This window comes from Octopus bimaculoides, chromosome 14 (assembly GCF_001194135.2).
Source record: "Octopus bimaculoides isolate UCB-OBI-ISO-001 chromosome 14, ASM119413v2, whole genome shotgun sequence".
Lineage (NCBI taxonomy): Eukaryota > Metazoa > Mollusca > Cephalopoda > Octopoda > Octopodidae > Octopus > Octopus bimaculoides.
Window position 1 is genome coordinate 17,901,442 of NC_068994.1, and position 23,936 is coordinate 17,925,377.

Genomic DNA, 23,936 nt, shown 5'->3' on the forward strand with positions numbered 1-23,936 from the left:
AAATTAGTGCAATAGGAGTAAAACAACATGTAGTAAACGAATATGAAAAAAATGCACGCTGGCGAACGGGGGGTGGGATGAGAGGACTTGGAACATTCCCGATGTGAATTTTCCGAGTCCTCTCCCCCGTTCGCCAGTATGCATTTTTTTTCATATTCGTTTACTACATGTTGTTTTACACCTATTGTACTTTTTTTTTTCATTTTTGTGACTGGGTGTTAACGTTGAGTTTTCGGATCGTGTGACTTTTCCGAATCCTTGATATGATCTGGTAACTTGTGGGAATTTCTTGGCTTGGTGAATTTCTACCGGAGATTTTTAACCCACTGTGCAGAGATGTTTTTTGTTGATATAGAAAAATGTTTTTTATATACAAAATGTTCTTTGTTTTGTTTTGGTTTCTTTGTGGGTGATGCAGAGTTACTTGAGTTATGTATGTGTAAATTGTTCATAACCATAAAAAAAAAAAGCAATTTGTTTTTATTTGTTCATGTGGACATTGTGGACTTTTCAATTGAGAAAATGGGTAGGTGAAGAGTTTGTACTTACTTGGAAAACTTGAACAAATCTTGCGGGCAATCAAACTGTTCTTCCCGATTTGGTGTGCAGTACAAACTCTTCATTTACCCGTTTTCTCAATTGAAATGTTCACAATATCCACATCAACAAATAAAAAACAAATTGTATTTTTCTTATGGTTATGAACAATTGCCACATGTACATAACCCAAGTGAGTCTGTATCATCTGCATACAACACAAAACGAAAAGAACATTTTGTATAAAAAAAAGCCCATTTTTCTCTATCAATGAAAAACATTTTTTATGCACATTATTCTGCTAATTGAACTGACTGAACATTAACTTTTTGCATGAACATTTTCATTTTCATGTAAATTTACATTTTCGTGCATGCACATATGTTTTGCTTTGTTTTAAAAAAATGTTTTCCTCTCTACCTCATACCTGTATGCTGACACACACTTGCACCACTCATATTTTAATGTGTGCTATCACTTGCTCTCTGTGCAACTGCAATCAATAGAGTTGCACATCTCTTTCAATGCACCAGCATATTACATTTATGCTTCTGCCTAGGCATATACACATCACCTTATATTGCATATACCAACTCTGAACGTTGATTCTTTGCTTTATATTTTTCATTTTTCATTTCTTTCACTTCCTATGTTTTTGACATGTATTCATTTGTTTGTAAATGGCACTGTCTCTATTTTTCTGCATTACACACAATATTACATGCATCTGTATCGTTCGATCTCTGTGGCTTTCTCACTAGAAGGGCAGGTAGTGTAAAAGGTAAGACTTCCTTTTTCCAAGCTGAGATTTGAAACCGAATCTAAGGATTCTCACTCGTCTGATCCACCACTGGCCAAACAAGCATGAAAGAAATTTCTTTGTCTTGTCAAAAAGTGATGGATGGATTTCCCTTCAATCTACGACCTGAGCTGTGTCATTTAAGGTTCAAGTGGAGAGGAAGCAACCTACATATGTAGAAATTACTCCTGTCTATGCAGTGGAAACACCCCTCCTCACCTGCTCCAAAGAAGGCCAGGGTCATTTCATTTGCAGGGAAGGTGATAGCCTATGTTTTTTGGGATGCAAAAGGCATTGTGTTTATTGACTATCTTCAAAAGGGCCACACCATCAATGGAGAGTACTATACCAACTTGCTGAGGCAGTTGTGAAAAGCTATTAAGACCAAATGCACATGAAAACTGACAGAAGGGATCTTGTTTCATCAGGACAATGCTCCAGCACACAAGTCCTTGATTTCAATGGCTGTTATGTGTGACTGTAGCTTTGAACTGGTTGATCATCCTCCTTATTCTCCTGATTTGGTCCCATCTGATTATCATTTGTTCCTCAACATGAAAAAACACTTGGCTGGGGACCAGTATTGCAGTGATAATGATGTCATATCTGCTGTTGATGACGTTTTTGACCAACTCAATGAAAGCTTCTTCACCAATGGGATCCAAGCACTGCAACACTGATAGAAGAAGTGTGTGAACCTCAAAGGTGACTATGTTGAAAAATTAGCCTCATTTGGTCACATTCCATGAGAGTATCTTGGTTAGCCTATGAACTTTTCATCTGACCCTTGTAAGGCTGCAAATTCTTTTATTCATGAATACTGGAATTCTAAGACTATTAGAAAGACCATATTCTTCACTTATTTTCTTATTTGGCTATTTGCTTTGGCAGAAGGTACAGTTAGGCACCAATGGAAGAATAGATCCTGAAATGCAAGTGGGGATGGATAGGTCATACCTTAAGGATACTGATATCCTGCATTACATGTCTGGCTCTGACCTGGAACCCACAAGGGAGGCAGGAGAGAGGATGCCCTAAAAATAGTTGGAAGTGGGATACTGAGACAGCTGAAAAAGCAGGGATCCATCTGGTCAGAAGTAGAGAAGACAATTCAGAGTCAAGAACAATGGAGAAAAGTCATTGATGGCCTATGCTTCACAGGGAGTGAAGATGCTTGAGATCAAGATATTCTGTATTATTGGCAGAATCAACTGAAGTTGGACAAATGCTTTGGATATTTATTCTGGTTGTTTGCATTTTGAGTTCATTTCCTATTGGTCCGCTTTGCTTTTCATTCTTCTGGATTTATAAAATAAAATTCCAAGCAAGCATTGGGGGTTGGTTGCCCTCCTCATTCTTAAAATTAGCTGCTCTGTGAGCAAAACTTTTTTTCCTCCAAGACAACAACTTTCACTCTAATGTAGTGGAAGAGTATAGTTACTAAGACTGTTGCAGAATATGGTTAATAAGTATGTTGGTACATGGCAAATGTGATTATTTCAACACACTAAGACAATGCTAACCTTTGAAAGTAAATCATATTCATTGGCTACATGTATTTATTTTCAACTGTCTTGTATCTATCAGCAAAATACATTTGGTGCAAGCATTAGTGAATCCAAAGGAATATAAGGATAGACGCCTCAGCCATGGAGCTATTCTACATATAGGTATGTATTGTTTTATACAATGTACTGACAAAAGATATACTTACATATATGGATCTTAATTTTGTAAAAAAATAAATTAACTGATGTTCTTTGTGGATGTTGATGTCAACCTGTTACTTGAAAGTCCCTAACATGATGAAACTACATTACAATTATGATCCAATAATATTCTTTATAATTCATCTGTAACTTTCTGTTTTGCATTTCAAATTTTCTATTAAAATTTGTCTAATTAAATGCATTTGTCTTTCTGTCTATATTGTGTTTCACACTCTAACCTCTCATTACCTAGCCCAAGGACACTTCCCCCAATACCCCCACTTCAAAGGATCTTTGTCTTGCAAGTTACTTGGTGACCCTGCTGCCATGTAAAAAACATCTAGTCCACACTGTAAAGTGGTTGGCATTTGGAAAGACATCCAGTTATAAAAACCATACCAAAACAGACAGTTGAGCCTGGTGCAGTCTTCTGGCTTGCCAGTTCCTGTCAAACCATCCAACCCAGGCTAGCATGGAAAATGGATGTTAATTAATGATGGTGATGTGCAAGACCATATGTTCACATATTTCTGCTTGTATTTGTTTATTTTATTGTGTATATATCATCATCACTATCATTCTATGTCTGCTTTTCAGCCATAGAGATCATGTTGAAACAGACATTGGAGCAAGACGTGACCCTCTGACCTGTTGGATCCTGTCAGCCTATCCAACCCATATCAGCATAGAAAGCAAATATAAAATGATGATGATAAGGGTATATGATTTGCTTCCATACAGGTTCTGTCTACCAATACTACTCACAAGGCCTTACCATGTGTATACACACACACACACACACATATAAAAGCAGCATAGACAGTGTCAATATCAGGAGGTAATATTTATCATCCCTTAAATGTGGAAGTTCTGTTAGAGCATCCATCATTGATAAGACCAAGGACGGTTGAAATCACATGATCTGGTGGTCTCAGTGCTGGAGATGGCAGAGACTTATCTCCCTGGTAATGATATAAACAAGAGTGCATTTTGCACCAAAAGCCGGTATGAGAATTTCTATCATGGTATCTACCACAGTATAGTTTGTTCTAACAGAACATCTACCACAGTATAGTTGTAATAGAACATCCATGTTTAAGTAGGGATAGTTATATGTAGCAAAACCTCAGAGGTCACTAAATGGTAATGGTTATGTTTGATAATATTTGCAGCATTTAGTAGAGAAGTCCTGTTGTTCTTGATTCAGAAGTTTATCAAGTATAAAGATCAATGTGTAGTGATATGTTGCATTGGATAAATGAATGAAGAACAGTATTAATTGCTTGTTGAGATGGCCCCATTTACCTATATGTTTATTATGATGGTTGTTTACAATATAGAAAATACAACTGCTTTGAGTTGCTTGTGTACACATGTTGTTTGTTGTTGCAATAAACAAATAATCTTTAGTTCCATGGTCCATAGTGTAGATAGTAAATTCATGTATGTGTGGCTACTGGAGAGAGAAAGAGAGAGCTGGTCTAGGCAGGTTGAGAACACAAGCAGCGTGTTGTCCCACATATAAAGGTATTACTTCTCCATTGGTACTGGAAGAAGGAAGGAAGAGGTAAAGTAGATGTGCTCTCTGATCAGAACCAGCAACCAAAGAGAATGAAAGCAATTTGGCTTTGGTTATTTACATTGTTCTTCACCAAACTAGGTTCAAGCTAAAACAAAGGATTTCCCAAATCTAATCAGCTTTGACCTATGTTTGACTCAAAAAGGGCTAAGAAGTCAGTTCATTTTCACAAATTTCCTAGTGCAACAGGCTAGAACAATTGGCTGAGGACTTGTAAGAAAATTATGGATTTGATTTTAAATCCTGGTTTAGACATTTTGTGGCAGTTTTCTTCACATGCACACAAATTGTTTCTTTCTCTTTCTAATTAAAAAAAAAAAATTTTTTTGAAATGATTAAATCATCCTTTTCTGGTTTTTGAAAGATCACCTTGTATTCCTTTACCATTTGTTCCTTCAGAGTCCCAAAAATGCTTTGAGCCTTACTTTAAATTATTACTAGGTTTGAGATTGTGTGTTTTTTTTATCCAGTCTCCACTCTAGGGCATTGACAATTTCTCTATTTCGCAGATAAATTCTTGTTGTTTCTTTGTCATTATTGTTGACTGCATAGCAACAGAATTTTTTACTGCATTTTAAACTCATTTTTTTCATCATCATCATGATCGTTTAACGTCTGCTTGCCGTGCTGGCATGGGTTGGATGGTTTAACTGAGAGCTGGGAGGCTGTATTAGGCTCCAATCTGATTTGGCAAGGTTTCTATAACTGGATGCCCTTCCTAACACCAACCACTCAAAGTTGTAGTGAGTGTTTTTTATGTGCCACTGGCACAGGAGCCAGTCAGGTGGCACTGACATAGGCCATGCTCAAATGGTGCTTTTTACATGCCTCCAGCACGGGTGACAGTCAGGCAGCACTGGCATTGATCAAGCTCAGTGTTCCATGAAAACATGTCTGACCATGGAGAAATATTATCTTGCTTTGGAACAGGTAAGAGGTTGATGACAGGAAGAGCATCAAACTAGAAAAATCTACCTCGCTCAATTCTGACTCGTGCAAGCATGAAAAAATGGATATTAAAATGATCACACACACACACACACACATGTAAATCACCTTTTCATTTTATCTTTTTCAAGGAACTTTGGACAAGGACCAATCCTTTGGTTCCACTTTGGATAATCGGCGTGAAACTATTGGTTCTTCAAAAATAGGTTCTTTTGTCTCAAGCAGCTCTAATTATAATAGAAGACATACAATAGTGCCAACAAAAGCATATGAAATTCGCCATAAAATTGCAACTGGAGCACTTTTCTCTCAGAACAGGTAGGGTTTGGATTTTTTTAAAAGATGCATTAAACTAATTGAGCTAAATAAAATTATTGAATTAAAGAAAAAAATGCTAAAGATTTCTTAATATTGGTGTTTGTTCAATCTAGTTTCTGTAACACTAAGTAGTTTACAAAAGAAAAACTTGACAGATAAAATGATAGTGAATGAGGTAATTTTGCAAGAAACCACAGCAGATATCTCCAGTGAAGGGAACTATATAGCAAGCAGAATCAAATGAGTTTGCCCAGATATATAATCTGAGGCTTGTAATAAAAAATGAACTCAATACTCATGAATCTTCCTAAGTTGTTGTGTTGTTTTGTTGTTTAGATTTGACCCTCCGATCTTTCTTTAGTTGCATTTAAAATCATCTTTAACCCTTTTATAACCGGTTTTTATTTCAGTTAATTTTGAAAATAAGTAATTTGTGAAAATAGTTTTATTATTATTAAGCTGGAGTCTGAAACAAAAATTACTAGGAAATTTTACTGGAAGGTTTTGAGGTCACTTTAAAAACAGAGTTTGTCTCATAGAACCAGGCACAGTTTCAAGCAGGTTGCTATCAAAAGGGCTAATGTGTCTTGCTCTTTTCAAGATGATAGTTTGTAATTTGTGTGAAATTTGGCTGCTTTTTCTCACAGTCTCGATTATCATAGTGACTCTCAGCATGCTTGAGTTATTAAGAGATGTAGACATCTTTTTATATTAAATCAATAATATAACTTACATATTTAACACACACAATCTTCTTTCATGTGAGCCTGGGACCCTTTAAAACCTTTCCTTTCACATGTTTAGTGGCAGACTGCTCTAAGGACTGGACAAAAGATATTCCATGTAAACATACTGTTGTCCACAACACAAACTTGTGTGTTTTCTTCCAAATTATTTCAGTTGTTTAATTCTGTAACATTTGAATAAATCTGTACAATACCACCATGGAAAACAGACATATGATTTGTTACATCAATTTATTTCAGTAATTCAGAAATTTACTCACTTATTTAAATAAGATGATGGTAGTGCCTGTGACAAAAAAAAAAAAATACCATTACACATTGTAAGGTAGTTAGTGTTAGGAAGGGCATCCAATCATAGAAAACAAAATATGCTGACACTGACACTGGAGCATGGGGCAGCTCTGCTGCTTACCAGATCCTATCAATGCATTTGGTCCATTCCAACATGGAAAATAGACCTTAGATAATGACGATGGTGAAGATAGGATGATTTCCTTGTCGGATTTAGAACTTATAGTATTTTTTGCTTTTTATATTTTTGTGGAACACTAGAAATAAAGGACACTGTATGATGGTGACACTTGCTTACAAGTATCACACAGTATCAAGGCAAGGGGACAGTAACCCATGCACAAGCATATATTCATACAATATGGTTTCTTTCAGGTTCCATCTACGAAATCTAGGATTTAGTTGACTTAGGGCTATAACAGAAGATACTTGCCATGCAATGGGACTGAACCCCAAACCCTGTGGTTGGATATTAATGTTTATGTTACTTTTGTATTAATTACTCTTTTATTTGTTTCAGTTATTTGACTGTGGCCATGCTAGAACATTGCCTTGAAAGGTTTTTTTCAGTCAAATGAATTGGCCCTAGTACTTATTCTATTGGTCTCTTTTGCTGAACCGCTAAGTTACAGGTTTGTAAACACACAAACACCGGTTGTCAAGCAATGATAGGGGGACAAAGACACATACACATACACACATATGATGGGTTTCTTTCAGTTTCCATCTATCAAATCCACTCCAAATGCTTTGGTTGGCGTGAGGCTATAGTAGAAGACACTTGCCCTAGGTACCATGTAGTGCGACTGAACCCGGAAGCATGTGGTTGGGAAGAAAGCTTGTTATCACACCACCACACCTGCACCTATTAATGTATTTTTCTAATTAATGTATTTTTCTCTTATTTTCTAGTTATGAATCTAGTAAGGATAGAATTGCCACACCTTCACGTCGCCGAGACACTGATCTGTCTAATTGTGATAAACGGCAGGTACAGAAGAATTTTTTGTTTTCTTTTGCTTAATTTTAGTGTGAATTTATTTCCCTTAGTGAGTAACCTTTAGGATTGCACTCAGGTAATCTGGGTACAATTCCTAATAAGGAAAATATTTAAATTTAGAATTTTCTTGTAAATTTTACATTAAGAAATTGAATATGGTGTTCTTCTGAAGAATTTCTGGAGTAACATTATTCAACAGGGTGCGTAGCTCAGAGATCAGGGAGTCTCTCCAGGTTGAGCTGTTACTTCTCAGCATTGAGAGGTCACAACTCCAGTACTGTGATTAGAATGGCACAAGAAAGAATCTCAAGACATTCTTGAAGCCAAAGATACCTAGGGGTAGACCAAGAATGAGATGGTTGGATAATAACCACCTTAATTGGTCATACTTGGGAATCCAGCTGGAAAATCTGATGATGGTTGCTTCGGATAGAACCCTATGGAGGAGGTATCTGTGAACTCTATCCCCATGACTCTTCCAGGAATAGTGGATAGAGAAGATGGGTAGATGGAAATAGATATGGAATAGGGTACTTTAGATTTTAAGGAAGTTAAAGATATGTTAGAAAAAGTGTTGGTGATTTCAAATGATAATAGGGGGCTAAATGTCATTGTTTTTCTTTCTTATGATCATAATGACTCTGATAAGTGGATCATGTGTTCTACCCTCCATCTCACTTTAGTGTTTCAGTTGTTGTTGTTGTTGTTGGCACTCTGTCGCTTACGACGTCGAGGGTTCCAGTTGATCCGATCAATGGAACAGCCTGCTCGTGAAATTAACGTGCAAGTGGCTGAGCACTCCACAGACACGTGTACCCTTAACGTAGTTCTCGGGGATATTCAGCGTGACACAGTGTGACAAGGCTGACCCTTTGAATTACTGGCACAACAGAAACAGGAAGTAAGAGTGAGAGAAAGTTGTGGTGAAAGAGTACAGCAGGGTTCGCCACCATCCCCTGCCGGAGCCTTGTGGAGCTTTAGGTGTTTTCGCTCAATAAACACTCACAATGCCCAGTCTGAGAATCTAAACCGCGAGCCTATGACTGTGAGTCCACTGCCCTGACCACTGGGCCATTGCGCCTCCATTAGTGTTTCAGTACCAGTGCTGTAATAAGCTAGTCTTTGTTCATTTGTTCATGAATGTTTCTTTTTCCATGTCAGCATGGGCTGGAAGGGGAATTATTTGGGACAGGATCTATAACTGGATGCTCTTTCTGTTACTAACTCTCACTTGTTTATCAAATAAAAGACTTTTTATTCTACAAGCCTTTCAAAGCATAGAGTGAAACCTTGTGGTTGGTATGGCAATTTATTTTTAAGAGCATGTGATACTTTTATCATTGCTGTTGTAATTAATGTTAGGATGTTTTGCCTTAATTTTCAGTGCAAGAATTGTGATTCTTCTAAAGAAAACAGGAGACCCGTTGAAATTTTATACAACAGTTGTCATTTGAAGAATCCTACATCTGTTTGTGATTCTGATTTTCCAAATGATAAACCTATTTCTAAATTGGAAGCCTCTCATTGTTTGAGTGATTCTTCAGGCAAAATATCTTGTAACAGGAAGCAGAGAGAAAGGTTGACAACAAAACAGTGAGTGATTTTTTATTTTACCTTTTCATTGTTTTGAGGTTAGTATTTTAATTAAAATTAATGTTTACTATGTAACCAATGGATAATCTATAATTTTAAGTTTCTTTCTTTGTATCTCTCAATTTTATTAATTTATGAATGGAACTATCTATATTCTTTTATTAGTTCTATTTTCTATTATTAGTTCTATATTCTTTTATTAGTTTCATTTGAAGTTTGATATGTATTCAACTCAAATATTTGAAGGTGGTACTAGGGTACCATTGTCAAATATTTTAGTTGATTATAATAACCTTAATACTTTATTTCATTATGGTACATTATTGATTCTAGTTTCTTGAAGTACCTTTTTGATGTAAAGAGGTGTGACTCAACACCAGTATATACTCATATAAACGTCCACACACATCCACATATGCCTATCAGAAATCCACTCACAAGATGCTGTGACAATCACAGAAGATACTTTTCTGTTGAGCTAGGAACCATATACTTAACCACATGCTGGAAATTGGAATTGAAACCAGACTGCCAATTATTAGCATTATTGTCTCTGATATCAGAGTGATCTGCACCAAATTGGAAGAATGAGTTGGTAATAAGAGTACATATTAAGTAGGAAAAGTTAGTTGACTTGCAATATGGTATCCTGAGAAGCAAGCCCAAACTGGTCAATATTTGTTGTTGGACTGAGGGAACCTTTAACCCATTAGCATTTAAAGTGGCTGTATCTGACCCAAATATTCTACCTGTTTCACATTCAAACTGGCTGGATCTGGCTTCTTACACCTCCCCTAGAATGTCATTCTAAAAATAATCAATCACATCTTCAAGATATTAAAGCTATAGCATAATGCATGATAAATTCAAAACATAATTAAACAAGCATTATATTTGACAGAACAATTTGAATGCTAAAAGGTTAACATACCCCATCTGGTTTCATCCCAGTTCTTGGATAAGAACTGGGATGAATTGATGCATAGCATGGCTAATCTCACTTAGAAATTACCTGACAGGAAGATATCCTTAAAAAGTTTAATAGAAATGGTTAATGTCAACTTTACTTTGGTGATATATTAGTATCACAGCTAGGAATTTTTGACTAGATTTTAACATCTGTTCTTGAATGTCTTGTGGAAAGACAAGTTTCTTTGGTTAGAAAGTCTGGAAATTAACTGAGAAAATGATCTCCCTGAGAGGTTTGGGAAGAGTTGATCGATGTTCAAATCACTTTGGTGATATACTACCACCTGATCTGAGAAAGTCTGATTTGATTTTAATATCTGTTCCTCTAAAAAGGTGGTGAGCTAGCAGAATTATTAGCATGCTGGACAAAATGCTTAGCAGCATTTCATCCATCTTCATGTTCTGAGTTCAAATTCTGCTGAGGTTGATTTTGCCTTTCATCCTTTCAGAGTTGTTTAAATAAATACTAGTTGAACAGTGGGGTCAATGTAATTGACTTACCCACTTCCTCGAAATTGCTGGCCTTGTGTCAAATCTGAACGTTGTCTCAAAATGCTGAAGCTCATGCAGAGATTTCTTGAAGGAAATGTAGTGGTGGCTATTGTTTGTCAAGCATGTGTCCTCACAACTCCTCTCTTTTTAACTGAGCTACAATTCTTTGTGAAGGGATAGGTTGTTGGCATCAACAGTGTTGCCATGCATTTATACTCTCTTTCAGTTGGGTAATTCAGTCAGTGGAATGTCAACTTTTGTATTTTATAGGTGACTGAAATCTATGAGCAACAAGATCCTTGGGAATATTCTAAGAAGGATGGCTTACAACTATATCACATTGAATGCACTAGTTCTCACCCAATCATCGAAGTTAAGCAACGTCAAACCTAGTTAATACTTAGTAATTGACTTACACCCTTCTCCTAAATTGCTAGTCTTTTGCCAAAATTTGAAATCTATATTCTGAGAAGGGTGTGTAGAATATTTTTTCCTGGATGATTTCCAGGTTTGGAATTATGGATAATTACAAGAGTTCTTGGTTTGGCAGTACTACCAAAAGTGATTATCAATTCAAACTAAGCCTCACAGACACATTGTTGTTGTCAGTAAGACTCTTCTAGTATACTGATATACTGAAAGAATGTCAAAGCCATCAGTATCTGCAGTTAGTTGCTTTGTTATGTCAAAGGAAGACCATCATATACAATGGACCTGTCTGTTGTTCGAGTTCACTGTGAAGATTATTCCATCACGTTTTTTTGGCAATGAAGGGATAGTTAGTATTGTTCTGCATTGTAGTTATGATGAAAGATCTAGTTATGTCAGACGAAATTGAATGATATGTGAACAGGACTTTCTTGTGAAACAAAAATTAAGAATGCCACTACATAAAGTATGAGTTCCATTAATGCTGATAAAGGATATGAAAGAAAATAGTATGACAACATTTTATAAACAAACTTTGAAAGTGTCAAGTTGTTTGGTATTTTACAGACAAGAAAGTAAATTTCAAATGCAGTATAGCTGTGGAAACAGCAGAAAGATTGGCTATTTTTACCTTTATATGATGGAAAAAAAAGTCACCAGCAATTCAAAATTTACTTTCTTGTCTGTAAAATAGAAAATAGTATGTGTTTCTTAATTTTTTTTTTAACTCTGTGTCTTTATAACTGGGGTTTAAAAAGCTAGGTTTTTAGTGGTATTGATATATCTTTATTAAATCCTTTTTTCAATTTATCTTTTTTTTAGGCAGACTTGTGAAAAATTAACACCAAAATCTGAAAAAAAAGGTATGTCTGAATTCTACTCTCTACTATAGCTTTTTATTTTCTTCATAAGAGATAGGCCAAGAGTTTCATTATTAATTAACTGCAAAGATTTTAATGCAAATATTATAAGACATTATAAAACAACAATTTGAGATTAAAAGAAGCAGCAGGCCCACCAATGGTACGCAAACCATGTAACTATCTGTCACTTGGCAAGTGATAGATATGTGGTACCAGTTTCATCTGTGGGTTTGTTAATTGTTTATATTTCAAATTGGTGTTTGCATTTTTTTCTTTACTACTTTCAACCAGAGAGCTTTGACCATGCTGGGGCACCGCTGTTATTTTTGCTACACTCTCACTACTTGAAACCTCCTCTGATATGTGGCATGTGGTGAATGAGGGAGTTTGGTGTTACTGCCTTCATCTGCATTTCCTCCTCCGAGGTAGGTTCATCCAGAACTCTTGACAGGAGAAGATCCAGTTTTATTTTGAAGACACCTACATCCATCCCTTGTAGGACTTTCAGGTTTTTAGGGAGGATACTGAAAAGCTGTGGACCCTTGAAACCCAAGCTGTTGCAGAATCTGATCCTGTATCCTGATGCCAATGTTGGGATCTTTGGCATGTTTAATAACAAATGGTTTCATGTTTTATTGAGTTTTAGAGTTAATCATTGTCTAGCATCCCACATCAAACATGTCCAATTATCAAAAAGTTAGATGCCCTGTTTTTGTCCTATTTACTTGCTTGAGTGTCTACTCTGATATTTAAGCAGGATATTAAGGCCTGGAAAAGCCCTTAATAAATGATTAAAAAAATAAATTCTTTCTTTTTTTTGGTTTTCATTATTTTATGTTTTTGTTGTTCACAATTTTGTTTTTTAGCTCATTATTAAATACTTGTAGAAAGACTTCCTTCTGGGCAGTTTTCTACTAGTTGCTAAATGATATTCATTTGATTTCGAATTTGTGTAATTTTGCTGATGTTTTGTTTAATTTTAATTTGTATCATCTAATAGTACTCACTTGCTCAGTAAATAAATCAAAGGTGTCTTCATCATCATTTAACATCTGTTTTCCATGCTGGCATGTTAGGCAGTTTGACCATTGCTGGTAAGCCGGAGAGCTGCACCAGGTTCCAGTTGTCTGTTTTGGCTTGGTTTCTATGGCTGGATGCCCATCCTAATGCCTACCACTTTACGGAGTGTACTTGGTGTCTCTTATGTGTCACTGGCATGAGTGCCCTTTTATGTGTTACTGGCATGGGTGCTTTTTACATGTCACAGCATAGGTGCCTTTTACTTGTTACCAACACAGGAGCCTTTTACATATTGGCACTGCTCATAACCAAAATTTCACTCTGCTTGATGTGTCTTCTCAAGCAAAGCAAATCCCTAGAAGTCTTGGTCATTTGTCATCGAAATATGTCCCACCAATGTTGTCTCCTCATAACTTTCTGAGAAATGAATATTTGTTGATGAAATATTCTACAAATATGTTTCAGATGGTGTAGATTATATCAGAATTCAATGTGAAAAAACAGAGGGGTATGACTGATGTTTTTCACTCATACATTTTAATGAATTAATTATAATTATGTTGAAAAAAAAAAAAAATTACCTTTGAGTCCCATATGATTCCTGCTATTTCTAGCATATTAAACGACAGCATAGAAGATGAGATCTAATTTTTCTCACTGTATTAAGATGTGATGTAAAGGTATATGAAGGCATGAATCAATAAAATATCTCTGGACAATGTAAATTGAATAAAGTCTACCTGTTGGTATTGCAGAGTTAATAAAGTTTGTATAATAGTGTTGGAAACTCTTAAAACTGTCTGAATTTATGTCTGTGTTACCAGGTTCTAATATGCTTAAACCCTGTTGTCGTAGAAATATTTTCAAACCTGTTAACTGCAATGATGCATCATTTTCCTTGTTGGATGAAGATCAGGTAAATAAAGAAGTAATACGTTTTTGTATTTGTACTGTTATGCATATCTTTCTCTTTTCATTTTTAGTTTATTTTGATATCTTTGAAGAAGAAAAAGGGGCAAATAAAGTAGTTATGTTCGATCTGTTATAGCTATGTAGTTCTGTGAAGGCATGTGGCTAAGTGGTGAGGGCATTTGGCACATGATTGTATGGTCATGAGTTCAATTTTTGGCAGTGTATTGTGTCCTTGAGTAAGAAACTTTATTTTTCATTGCTCCAGTCCTGTCAGCTTGCAAAAATGAACTGGCACTTCAATGGGCCAGTTATATCGCATTCTATGTCATGCTGAATCTAAGAACTATACTAAGAGTACATGTGTCTGTGGAGTGCTCAGCCACTTGCACATTAATTTCATAGGTGGGCTGTCCTGTTGATTGGATCAGCTGAAATCCTTGTCATTGTAACCTATGAAGTGCCAGTTTTTATTTTTTAAAGTTATGTAGTCCTAATTATACTAATTAAGTCAGAGAAACATAAGTAGGTGAATTAACTGGTTGTCAATCCGATAACCAAAGATTTGACTGTCAATATCCTATAAATGGTGCCTCGTTATGTTAAATGACCAATACACTTGTAGCAGGAATATCTACTGGAGCATTCCAGTGGGACTTGTCATGCCACTAATCAATCCATTCGATCTCCCTTCTTATATCAGCTGTTGAACTCTTTACCTGTGTAAATATCTCCTCTTTTGTTGAGAGTAATGGCACTACACATTTTGTTTACTATTAGAAAAATAAATGATTTTCATTTAAAATTTCAATGGAATGCATGTTCTTTTCAGTCAACATGATACCAATCATTACCTTGCTGATGGACACCTAAAAATATCTTATGCACTAAACATTGAAATAGTAAAAAATTATCTTGGCATGGTAAAGAGGATCAACAATGTATAATTGATGTATGCTTTGTTTATCTATGATACTGAATTAAAATCCTCTCTTGAATATAATATTCATTTCAAATTTTGGCACAAAATGATTTTCTATAATTATTATTTAAGGAGAATATTTAAATTTTACATTTGATATAAAACTACTAAATTTCTTTTTTTTTTTATTCAAAATATACAATTTCATCTTCATAATGTCTTTTCTTTTTAAATTATAATGTATAATCTTAATTTAAACATGCTAATCATGCTTGAAATTACATGTACTTATATATTTTTTTTCATTCAATTGTATATCTAGCAAAAGACACGTTTCAAACAAAAAGATTTAGATATGTTATACAACAATTACATCCAAACCCTTTATCTTGATAAAATGGTGCTGAAAGCAATTCAGAAGAGAGAAGCTGATGCGGCAGTAAGTAGTTATCAATCCTCTCTCTTTTTCTTTATATATATATATATATATATATATATATATATATATATATATGGATGATAAAGGAATAAATAATTATCTTCATTGGCTTACAGCTGTTTCTGCTATAGGAAGCAGTGGACTCATAGTTGAATACCTGAATAACACCTTATAGCTTCATCATTGCATACATACAAATGTAGCTCTTTCCCAAATGAGTCTCACTTCATATTCAAGGCTCCAGTGAAACTATAAGGCACTCACCTATGAGTCTACTGCATCTTATAGCAGAAACAGTTGTAAGCTAATGAGGTTTGTAAGATTTTCATTTATTCCTTTGTCATCTTTCTTATTACAGCTCTATTGTTAGTTAATACTTCATCCTGAAACATGTATACTGAGTTCTACACCAGGTTATTAGTCTTGCAATCTGTAAGCAAAATAAATGTGTGTATGTGTGCAGGTATGGTTGTGTGGTAGGAAGCTTGTTTCCCAACCACCTGGATTTAGGTTCAGTCCCATTGACACCTTGGGCAAATGTCTTCCACTGTAGCCCCTGGTCACCCAAGCCTTGTTGGTTGATTTTATAGATGGAAACTAGAAGCCCGTCATATATGTGTGTGTTACCTTCTCCTTCCCATGTCATTTTGTAATTGTTATAAACAAGTGTCACCATCATGCAAACTGCATCCTCTGTTTCCTATGTTCCATGCCTGGTTATGAGAGAATATTTCCTTGCTTGGAACCAGAGGCGAGGTTTGGTGACAGGCAGGGCATCTGGCCATAGAAAAACAAAATTCTTTCTCAACAAAATTCCATCTGAGCTATATGAGCATGGAAGAGTAAACCTCAAACTGACTATGATGTAATAACATGAATATTTTTGTATTAAAAGTCTCCCAAACACACACACACACACACACACACACACACACACATATTTTTTTACTTGCTTCAGTCATTTGACTTTGGCCATGCTGGAGCACTGCCTTGAAGGTTTCTAGTTAAACAAATTGACCCCAGGACTTATTCTTTTAAGCCTAGTATTTATTCCATCAATCTCTATTGCTGAACTGCTAAGTCATGGGGACATAAACACATCAACACCAGTTGTCAAGCAGTGGGGTGCGGGGACAAACAAAGACACATGCACATAGACATATATATGTGCTAATCCACCCCCAACAATAGAGAACAGTCGCCATATTCCCTTCCATATTAGCTAACTTTGATGAGTGTAAAGTTATATAGTTGGATTGTTACCTAACACTCCATTGTATTCTTTACGTGAGACTGATTGGTAAGATCAGCTCTGATGGATATCTAATACTATACATTTTGGATAATATATATATATAATGGGCTTTCAGTTTCTGTCTACCAGATCCATTCACAACGCTTTGGTTGTCCTGGGGCTATAGTAGAAGACACTTGCCCAAAGTGCCATGCATTGGGACTGAACCTAGAACAACATGGTTGAGAAGCAAGCTTCTTACCACTTCAATTTCCACTTTTCCTTGTCGGGCAGAATTCATTCAGACAGATTTTTCTGTGGCTGGATGCTCTTCCTGTCACCAACCCTCATCTGTTTCCAGGTAAGGTAATAATTCCCTAATCTATTTAACTATGAAACAGCATGGACATAGTTACAAGTCTGTGTTGTACAACATGTCGAGGCATGTCAGAAGCTCAGAAATGTTTTTATGGTTGACTGTAAGCATATAACACCACTTGTATCTGGTAGTGAGATACAGATCGTGTAAAAACAAACAGAAATCAAACATGCATGCACACAGACACATCATCCTCATTCTTTAATGTCTGTTTTCCATGCTGGCATGGGTTGGATGGTTTGACCAGAGCTGGCAAGCAGGTGAGCTGCACCAGGTTCCATTCTGATTTGGCTTGTTTCTATGACTGGATGCCCATCCTAGTAGTGGCAACCACTTTACAGTGTGTACTGAGTGCTTTTTATGTGGCACCAGCATGGGTGCTTCTTACATGGCACCAGCATGGGCGCCCTTCATGTGACACTGGCACAGGTGTTTTATACATGGTGCCAGCACAAGTGCTTTTTTATGTGGCACCAGCACAGGGCTCTTACAGGCCAATCCTCTTCATCAGTGAGAGTGACATTATCACTTCTGTTGTGGAGGATGGGTCTTCTTGAGTACTGCAAGGTTCCAGATGTTTCAGTCCTTTGTCATCTCTTCCATAAGGTTCAGTGTCCTGAGGATGTCCTTCAGTACTTCATCTCATGTCTTCCTGGGTCTCCCTCTTCCACAAGTTTCAGCCATTTTGAGTGACTGACACTTCTTTATGGCGCTTTCTACATCTATCCACATCACATGACCAAATCAAGACTGTTTTCTCTCTTGCACACTGCATCTAATTCCTCTTATGCCTAACTTTTAGCTCAGTACACTTGCACTCTGTTGCACATGTACACTTACATTGCACATCGAGCAGGGTATATTAACCTTGTCTACTAATGTCACTTAAAAAGTATTGGTTGACCCATCGTTATAGTATACAATATAGTATACAGTATAGTATACAGTGGGACCAGTCCCCTAATCACATGGCCCAGAAGCTAACTTCTTAACCCCACACCCATGCCTGTCCCTATATATTTATGTAAATATAGTGTGACATGGTTGAATGATTAAGAGACTTGCTTTGCAACCACATGCGTTTTGGGTTCAGTCCTACTGTGTGGCACCTTAGGCAAGTGTTTTTTCCATCTACCTCTGATTTATCTGGTAATACTGTTTTACATTTGTTGGCAGAGAAATGGCAGTGTGGTAGTCTGTTAAACTAAATGTCTTTCATTATTTACTTTTGCCTAAAGCAGTGAGCTGGTAGAATCATTAGCACACTGGCCAAAATACTTAGCAGCGTTTCATCTGTTTTTATGTTCTGAGTTCAAATTCTGCCAGGCTCGTCTTTGCCTTTCATCCTTTCAGGGTTGATAAAACAAATACCAGTTGAGTACTGGGGTCAATGTAATCAACTCCCCCAAAATTGCTGGCCTTGTGCCAAAATTTGAAATTATTAACTTTTGCCCTACGAGCTGCATTCAAATCCCTACTGGGATTCAGTAGCTTTTTATCATCACTTGAGGTCTACCAGTCATATATCAGGGTCAATTAAACATCTTTCTCTTACAAATATGTAACCTTGGACCATCGTAAAAAAAAGTCATTATTATTGTTGTATTTTGATTTCTTTTTCTCTTAACAATAATCCATAAATCTACATTGTATTAAATATTTAACAGGGGCAGATTCAAGCTTTCCATAACTTGATTCAATCTGAGTGTGAGAGAGGATTAAATTTAGATAAGAAAATGAAGGAAACACGTCATCATAATTTGGTTATGAAGTTTGGTAAACTTCAGGTAAGTATTATCATATAGAATAGCTTCTTGTGCCTCTTCTCCACAGACATTTATAGATTGTTAAATAAGGAAGACATCACTTAATCCCTGTGATACAATATATATATATATATATATATATATATATATATATAAATAAATATAAGGAGCAAAAATACTGGAGATTCAGGAAACATGTGATAAAATTATGAGTTGAAAATATGTAAAGAAAGAAGAAGAAAAAAATGCCTTCGTTTCACATAGTTTAATACTTTTTTATATAAATATATACATATTATATGGGTGTTGTAAAATCCAACCGGTTTTCGCTATTTAAATTAGCTTTTCAAGGGGCATTGTATAGTGATATTATAATGTAATTATGACATTAAAATATAAAGATTAATTCGCATATATAATATAATATATATTATTTGTTTTCAGTCACTGGACTTTAGCTTTGCTGGCATACCACCTTGAAGGGTGTAGTGGAACAAATCGACCCCAGTCTTTTTCTTTTTTTTTTAAGTATAGTACTTATTCTATTAGTACTTTTTACAGAACTGCTAGGTTACAGAGATGCAAACATACCAATGCCAGTTGTCAAGTGCTGGTGGGAGATACACACACACACATCTGTATGATGGGTTTCTTTTTGTTTCCAGATACAAGGATTTGGTCAGCCTGAGGCTTCATTAGAAGACACTTGCCCAAGGTGCCATGCCATGGAACTGAACCAAAAACCATGAGGTTGGGGAGCAAATTCTTACCACACAATCACACCTAATGTGTAACGAATACATCATTTTGTTATATTCATGTTACTCTAGTGAATTAAAACAAAAGTCTGCAAATTGGTGATTTGACCAGACAGACTGACAAAATGTTAGACCTGGAAATTCAAACAAATGTTTAAGTTTGCAGTTACCTTACCCAACTGAAAAACCAGATGTTAAGTCATTAACTCTGTAGTCATAGTAGAGACATTTGGAAACTGAAGAATTGATATTGAACTGTTGTTTCATAGGTTGTAATTCTAAATTCTTTCATAGATATTGCATTGTGATCTTAGTTGGATCTATTATATAGGAAACTATCTCTTACAGAGATTAACATTGATCTAAATTGTCTCTTTCCTCTCATAAATAATAATAATAATGATAATAATAATAAATGTTTTAACATTTTCTTTTATAAACAGAGAAGTGCAATTTCCAAAGTAAATGACTCCTTATATGATATGAAATCAAAACATCATCATTTGGCTGAAGTATTGGATAAGGCTTCTCATCAGATTGCTACAGAAGGAATTTTTCATCCAAATGATGAATCCTACATTGGTAAATATTCATTTAATTTATTCTCTTTATAAATGTTTTTTTTCTTTTTTGTGCATCTCCAAAATGTTGCATAGAATTTGTACTCTGCTGTTTTCACGACTCTTTAGTGGATTTGCACTGCAGACTAACAGTACTGTTACTATATACAAAATAGCCTGTTGTTGTAGCCTCCTTTTTCTGTTGTTTCATTAAATACTGGGTTTGATTTTACAAACTATAGCTTTGTGCCAATACAAGTATATCATTGTAATTTTTCCCTCAGTCATAGGGTACTGATATATGTGGTTGGCTTTGCATATTATGCTTTTTGGGTCAATAAAATTAGTATTAAGTACTGAGATAAGTTCAATTTCACCTTGTTTTAAAATGTGTGTCTTTGTGCCACTCTTAGAAACCATTATTAATAATATTACCTTTCACCCTTACAGAATACATAGTTTTAATTTATAAATCTGAGAAGTGGTGGAGTTAGCTTGGTAAAATGAGAGATGGTTGATATCCTGTTTGAAGTGTTGTAGATCTTAGAGATTTTTAACAAAAAAAGCTAATCATTTTTAAATCACAAAGATCCATTAGGCTTGTACTAAACTCTAGGTTGTGGAGTATTAAAGATGAGATGTTTCCCAGAAGATGGTGATTTATTGCAAATAGCTTTCCTGCCCGAGGAATTGCACTGATCACTGCAGTCAATGAAATGCTCTTTAATACTATTCTTCTGTTGCTCATTACAGCAGGGAATTCTACTATCTGCAATATCTGCTTAAAGCCAGGTAGTGAGTAAAGTCTTTTTGGCTGTAGTATAATGTAATGCTGGTGACGATATGAATGAAAGACTTTTGGTGGATCATTTGAAACCCTATTGACTCATCTGCACTGAAGAAAAGTAAGTATAGAGCCTTAATAAAAAGGGAAGGTAGATGCATCAAGTGTGTTTAAGTGGGGATGGTACAGAGCTGGATATTTCAGAAAATTGGAAACTTGTCAAAAGTGTAAGAAATGACAAAGACAGGATAGTGGACCGGTGTTTGTAGATTTTTAGTTGCCAAGGGAAGAATTTGTTTGCTTTGTATTTTATCTTTTCAGAGGCTGCTGAGGATGTATGTGAAATTGAAATGAAATTTTAATTTTAGTTTTGTTTCTTCCATTTTTTTAGATGATTTGACAAATAATTTTGTAGAAACAGAAAAGCTTTTGGAGAAAATAAATGATGTAACCGAATCTAAGATGCCATCTTTGTCCTTGTACAATTCCCATTTGAAACATTTAGTTGAAACAATTTCCACAGAGAAAATTGAAATTGAGCAGTAAGTGTCAATTTGGGCTTCAGTACTTACCATTTCCATCAATTTCTTTCCTTACAAAGTAATTAATCCATTGATTAAGCCATAAACATGTTCTTGTATCTATGCGGAAAATTTCGAAAGACTAGACAACTAAGCAGGAGGCAAATTCTCATGATGGCTTCAAGTCTTTGTGTCTATACCTTAGTTGTTGATTGCTGCAAAAAGGGATTTTATCTACTTTCCTTCACACATCAGTTTGTCTATCTCTCCATTCAAATATTTTTGGATAATGTATTGCTGCAATAGCCAACAATATTGTATTTACAGGAACTTTATATATAAAATATTATGGGTATGGCTTGAAACGACATCCAGTAGTGGGGCCCTGGTTTGGGAGTTTCAGGGTTCCAAGGAATGTGGGGCCACCTTTTAGCCACTATTGTTCCCTGGTCTACTCTGAGTAGTTATACCTTGCTGGGGTCCTTGTAGCCTTACCCAGCCATGAAAACGACTGAGAGTAAACCTGGAGTAGAAATTGGGAGTTGAAGCCTCTAAGGCAGTCTAATGTTATCTACAATCTTGTTCTGGCAACTCCTACAATGACATTGGTTCCGAATTATAATGGCCATACTGTTCCTTTAGATCTGGAAACCCTTCTAACTTTGCTAACAAAACAACAAATCGATTAATGTCAACAATTATTTAATTGAAAGTGGTACATTTCTTTTGCTCTGTACATTTTTCTATTATCCACTACGAGTGGAAAATGTAAAATGACAGTGGATTGTATACAAGGGATAAACTTTGAAGTCTGCACATATATAAACCATGGAAGACTTGAACGGATTTAAACAGAAGAGATTTTAGGCATCTACTATTATAACCCTCGGTTGACCAAAGCCGTTTGAGTGAGTTGGGTAGACAGAAACTGAAAGAAGCCCATTGTGTGTGTGTATATAACAAAACAGGAAAGTGGAAATGTTTTGGTATTATTTATTCACCATTACATGTTTCATTTGCTAATAGGAATTACAAAGTTTTACATGTTAGATAGACATGTAAGGAATTTTTTATTAAAAATTCTTCAGACAAAGGAAATTCCTCATATGTCTATCTAGCATGTAAAACTTTGTAATTCCTATTAGCAAATGAAACATATGTAATGGTAAATAAATAATACCAAAAGATTCCCATTTTCCTGTTTTGTTATATTGGATTGTAATAATGGAATAAGCAGATGTGCTTCAAGGGTAAACAGCTTGGATTTACCCTAACTACCTAGAATATATATATATATTGTTTGTCCCTCAACACTACTTGACAATCAGTGTTGTTTTGTTTACATCCCAGCAAAAAGAGACAACTAGAATTAGTACCACACTTAAAAATAAGCACTGAGATCAGGTCGTTCAACTAGGAAACCTTTTAAGGTGGTACCTCTGCATGCTGCATGGCCACAGTCGAATGACTGACACATAAAAGATAAATGATTATCTCCCAAAATAATATAATAGCTGCAGACAGGGTAACCACGGATAGTTACATATTGTTTTGGGGAAAAATATGTTATTAGTGTTTAATTCATGCAGCATAGCAAAGATGATGATGATGTATGTTTCTAAGCCCTTCAAAAATGTGTTTGATTTTAATTACTATGTATTCTAAATACCAGAAAAATGTTAAACATTTTGTTTATTTTGCATAATTTAACTAGAACATTATTAGAATTGCTCTAATTAGTTTCTTCTTTTTTCTTTTCTTTTAAACTTAAGGATAACTGAGTTGTTGGCAGCCATTGAATCTTTAACAATACAACAAGCTTCACTGAGTTTCCAACATTTAGATGAAGAAAAAGAAGAAATGAATTCTAAACAGATTTTAGAATCTTAAATAATCATTTGTAACTATTTGATTTATAACAAAGGGTTTCAACATGACATATCTTTTTTCTACCTCAAATTCCTTTAAGCCATTTTTTTTCAATGTCTTAAATAAAATTGTATATATTACTGTTTTTTTTTAAAATATGTAATATCTTATCATATTTTTTCTTAACATTTAAATAAAGGAGATGGATTTTATTTTGTTAAAGATGAACCAAATCTGTATGGCAAAACATTAAATAAAATCAGCATTTTTGCAACATCATATTGTAATATGAAGCCTCTGTTTAAGCGTCTGAGTTTCTTATATATTTGGTGTGTGTGTGTGTGTGAGAGAGAGAGAGAGAATGAAAATGTTAAGAAATTTTGTCAAATATTTTTTATTTCATGCGATGTATATATATATTTGCTAGTCATTGCATCAAGCACCCAGAAAAACCTGTGTCAGTTGGTCTTCTGGCTGTCAGTTGAAGGAAGAATCAACAGGG

The 23,936-nt window shown here is 35.3% G+C and overlaps 1 protein-coding gene across 1 annotated transcript in view; it reads left to right on the forward strand.

The window, feature by feature from the left end:
* Window positions 1-23,725, forward strand: part of LOC106880652 (uncharacterized) — a 26,745-nt gene extending 3,020 nt beyond the window's left edge. The window contains exons 2-12 of the mRNA XM_014930696.2: window positions 2,924-3,006; window positions 5,704-5,890; window positions 7,840-7,918; window positions 9,312-9,520; window positions 12,233-12,273; window positions 14,118-14,209; window positions 15,447-15,563; window positions 18,844-18,963; window positions 20,144-20,282; window positions 21,436-21,586; window positions 23,338-23,725. Coding sequence (XP_014786182.1) covers window positions 2,924-3,006; window positions 5,704-5,890; window positions 7,840-7,918; window positions 9,312-9,520; window positions 12,233-12,273; window positions 14,118-14,209; window positions 15,447-15,563; window positions 18,844-18,963; window positions 20,144-20,282; window positions 21,436-21,586; window positions 23,338-23,455 — 1,336 coding nt within the window. The 3' untranslated portion in view covers window positions 23,456-23,725. The remainder of the gene's footprint in view (window positions 1-2,923; window positions 3,007-5,703; window positions 5,891-7,839; window positions 7,919-9,311; window positions 9,521-12,232; window positions 12,274-14,117; window positions 14,210-15,446; window positions 15,564-18,843; window positions 18,964-20,143; window positions 20,283-21,435; window positions 21,587-23,337) is intronic.
* Window positions 23,726-23,936: the final 211 nt, after the last annotated feature.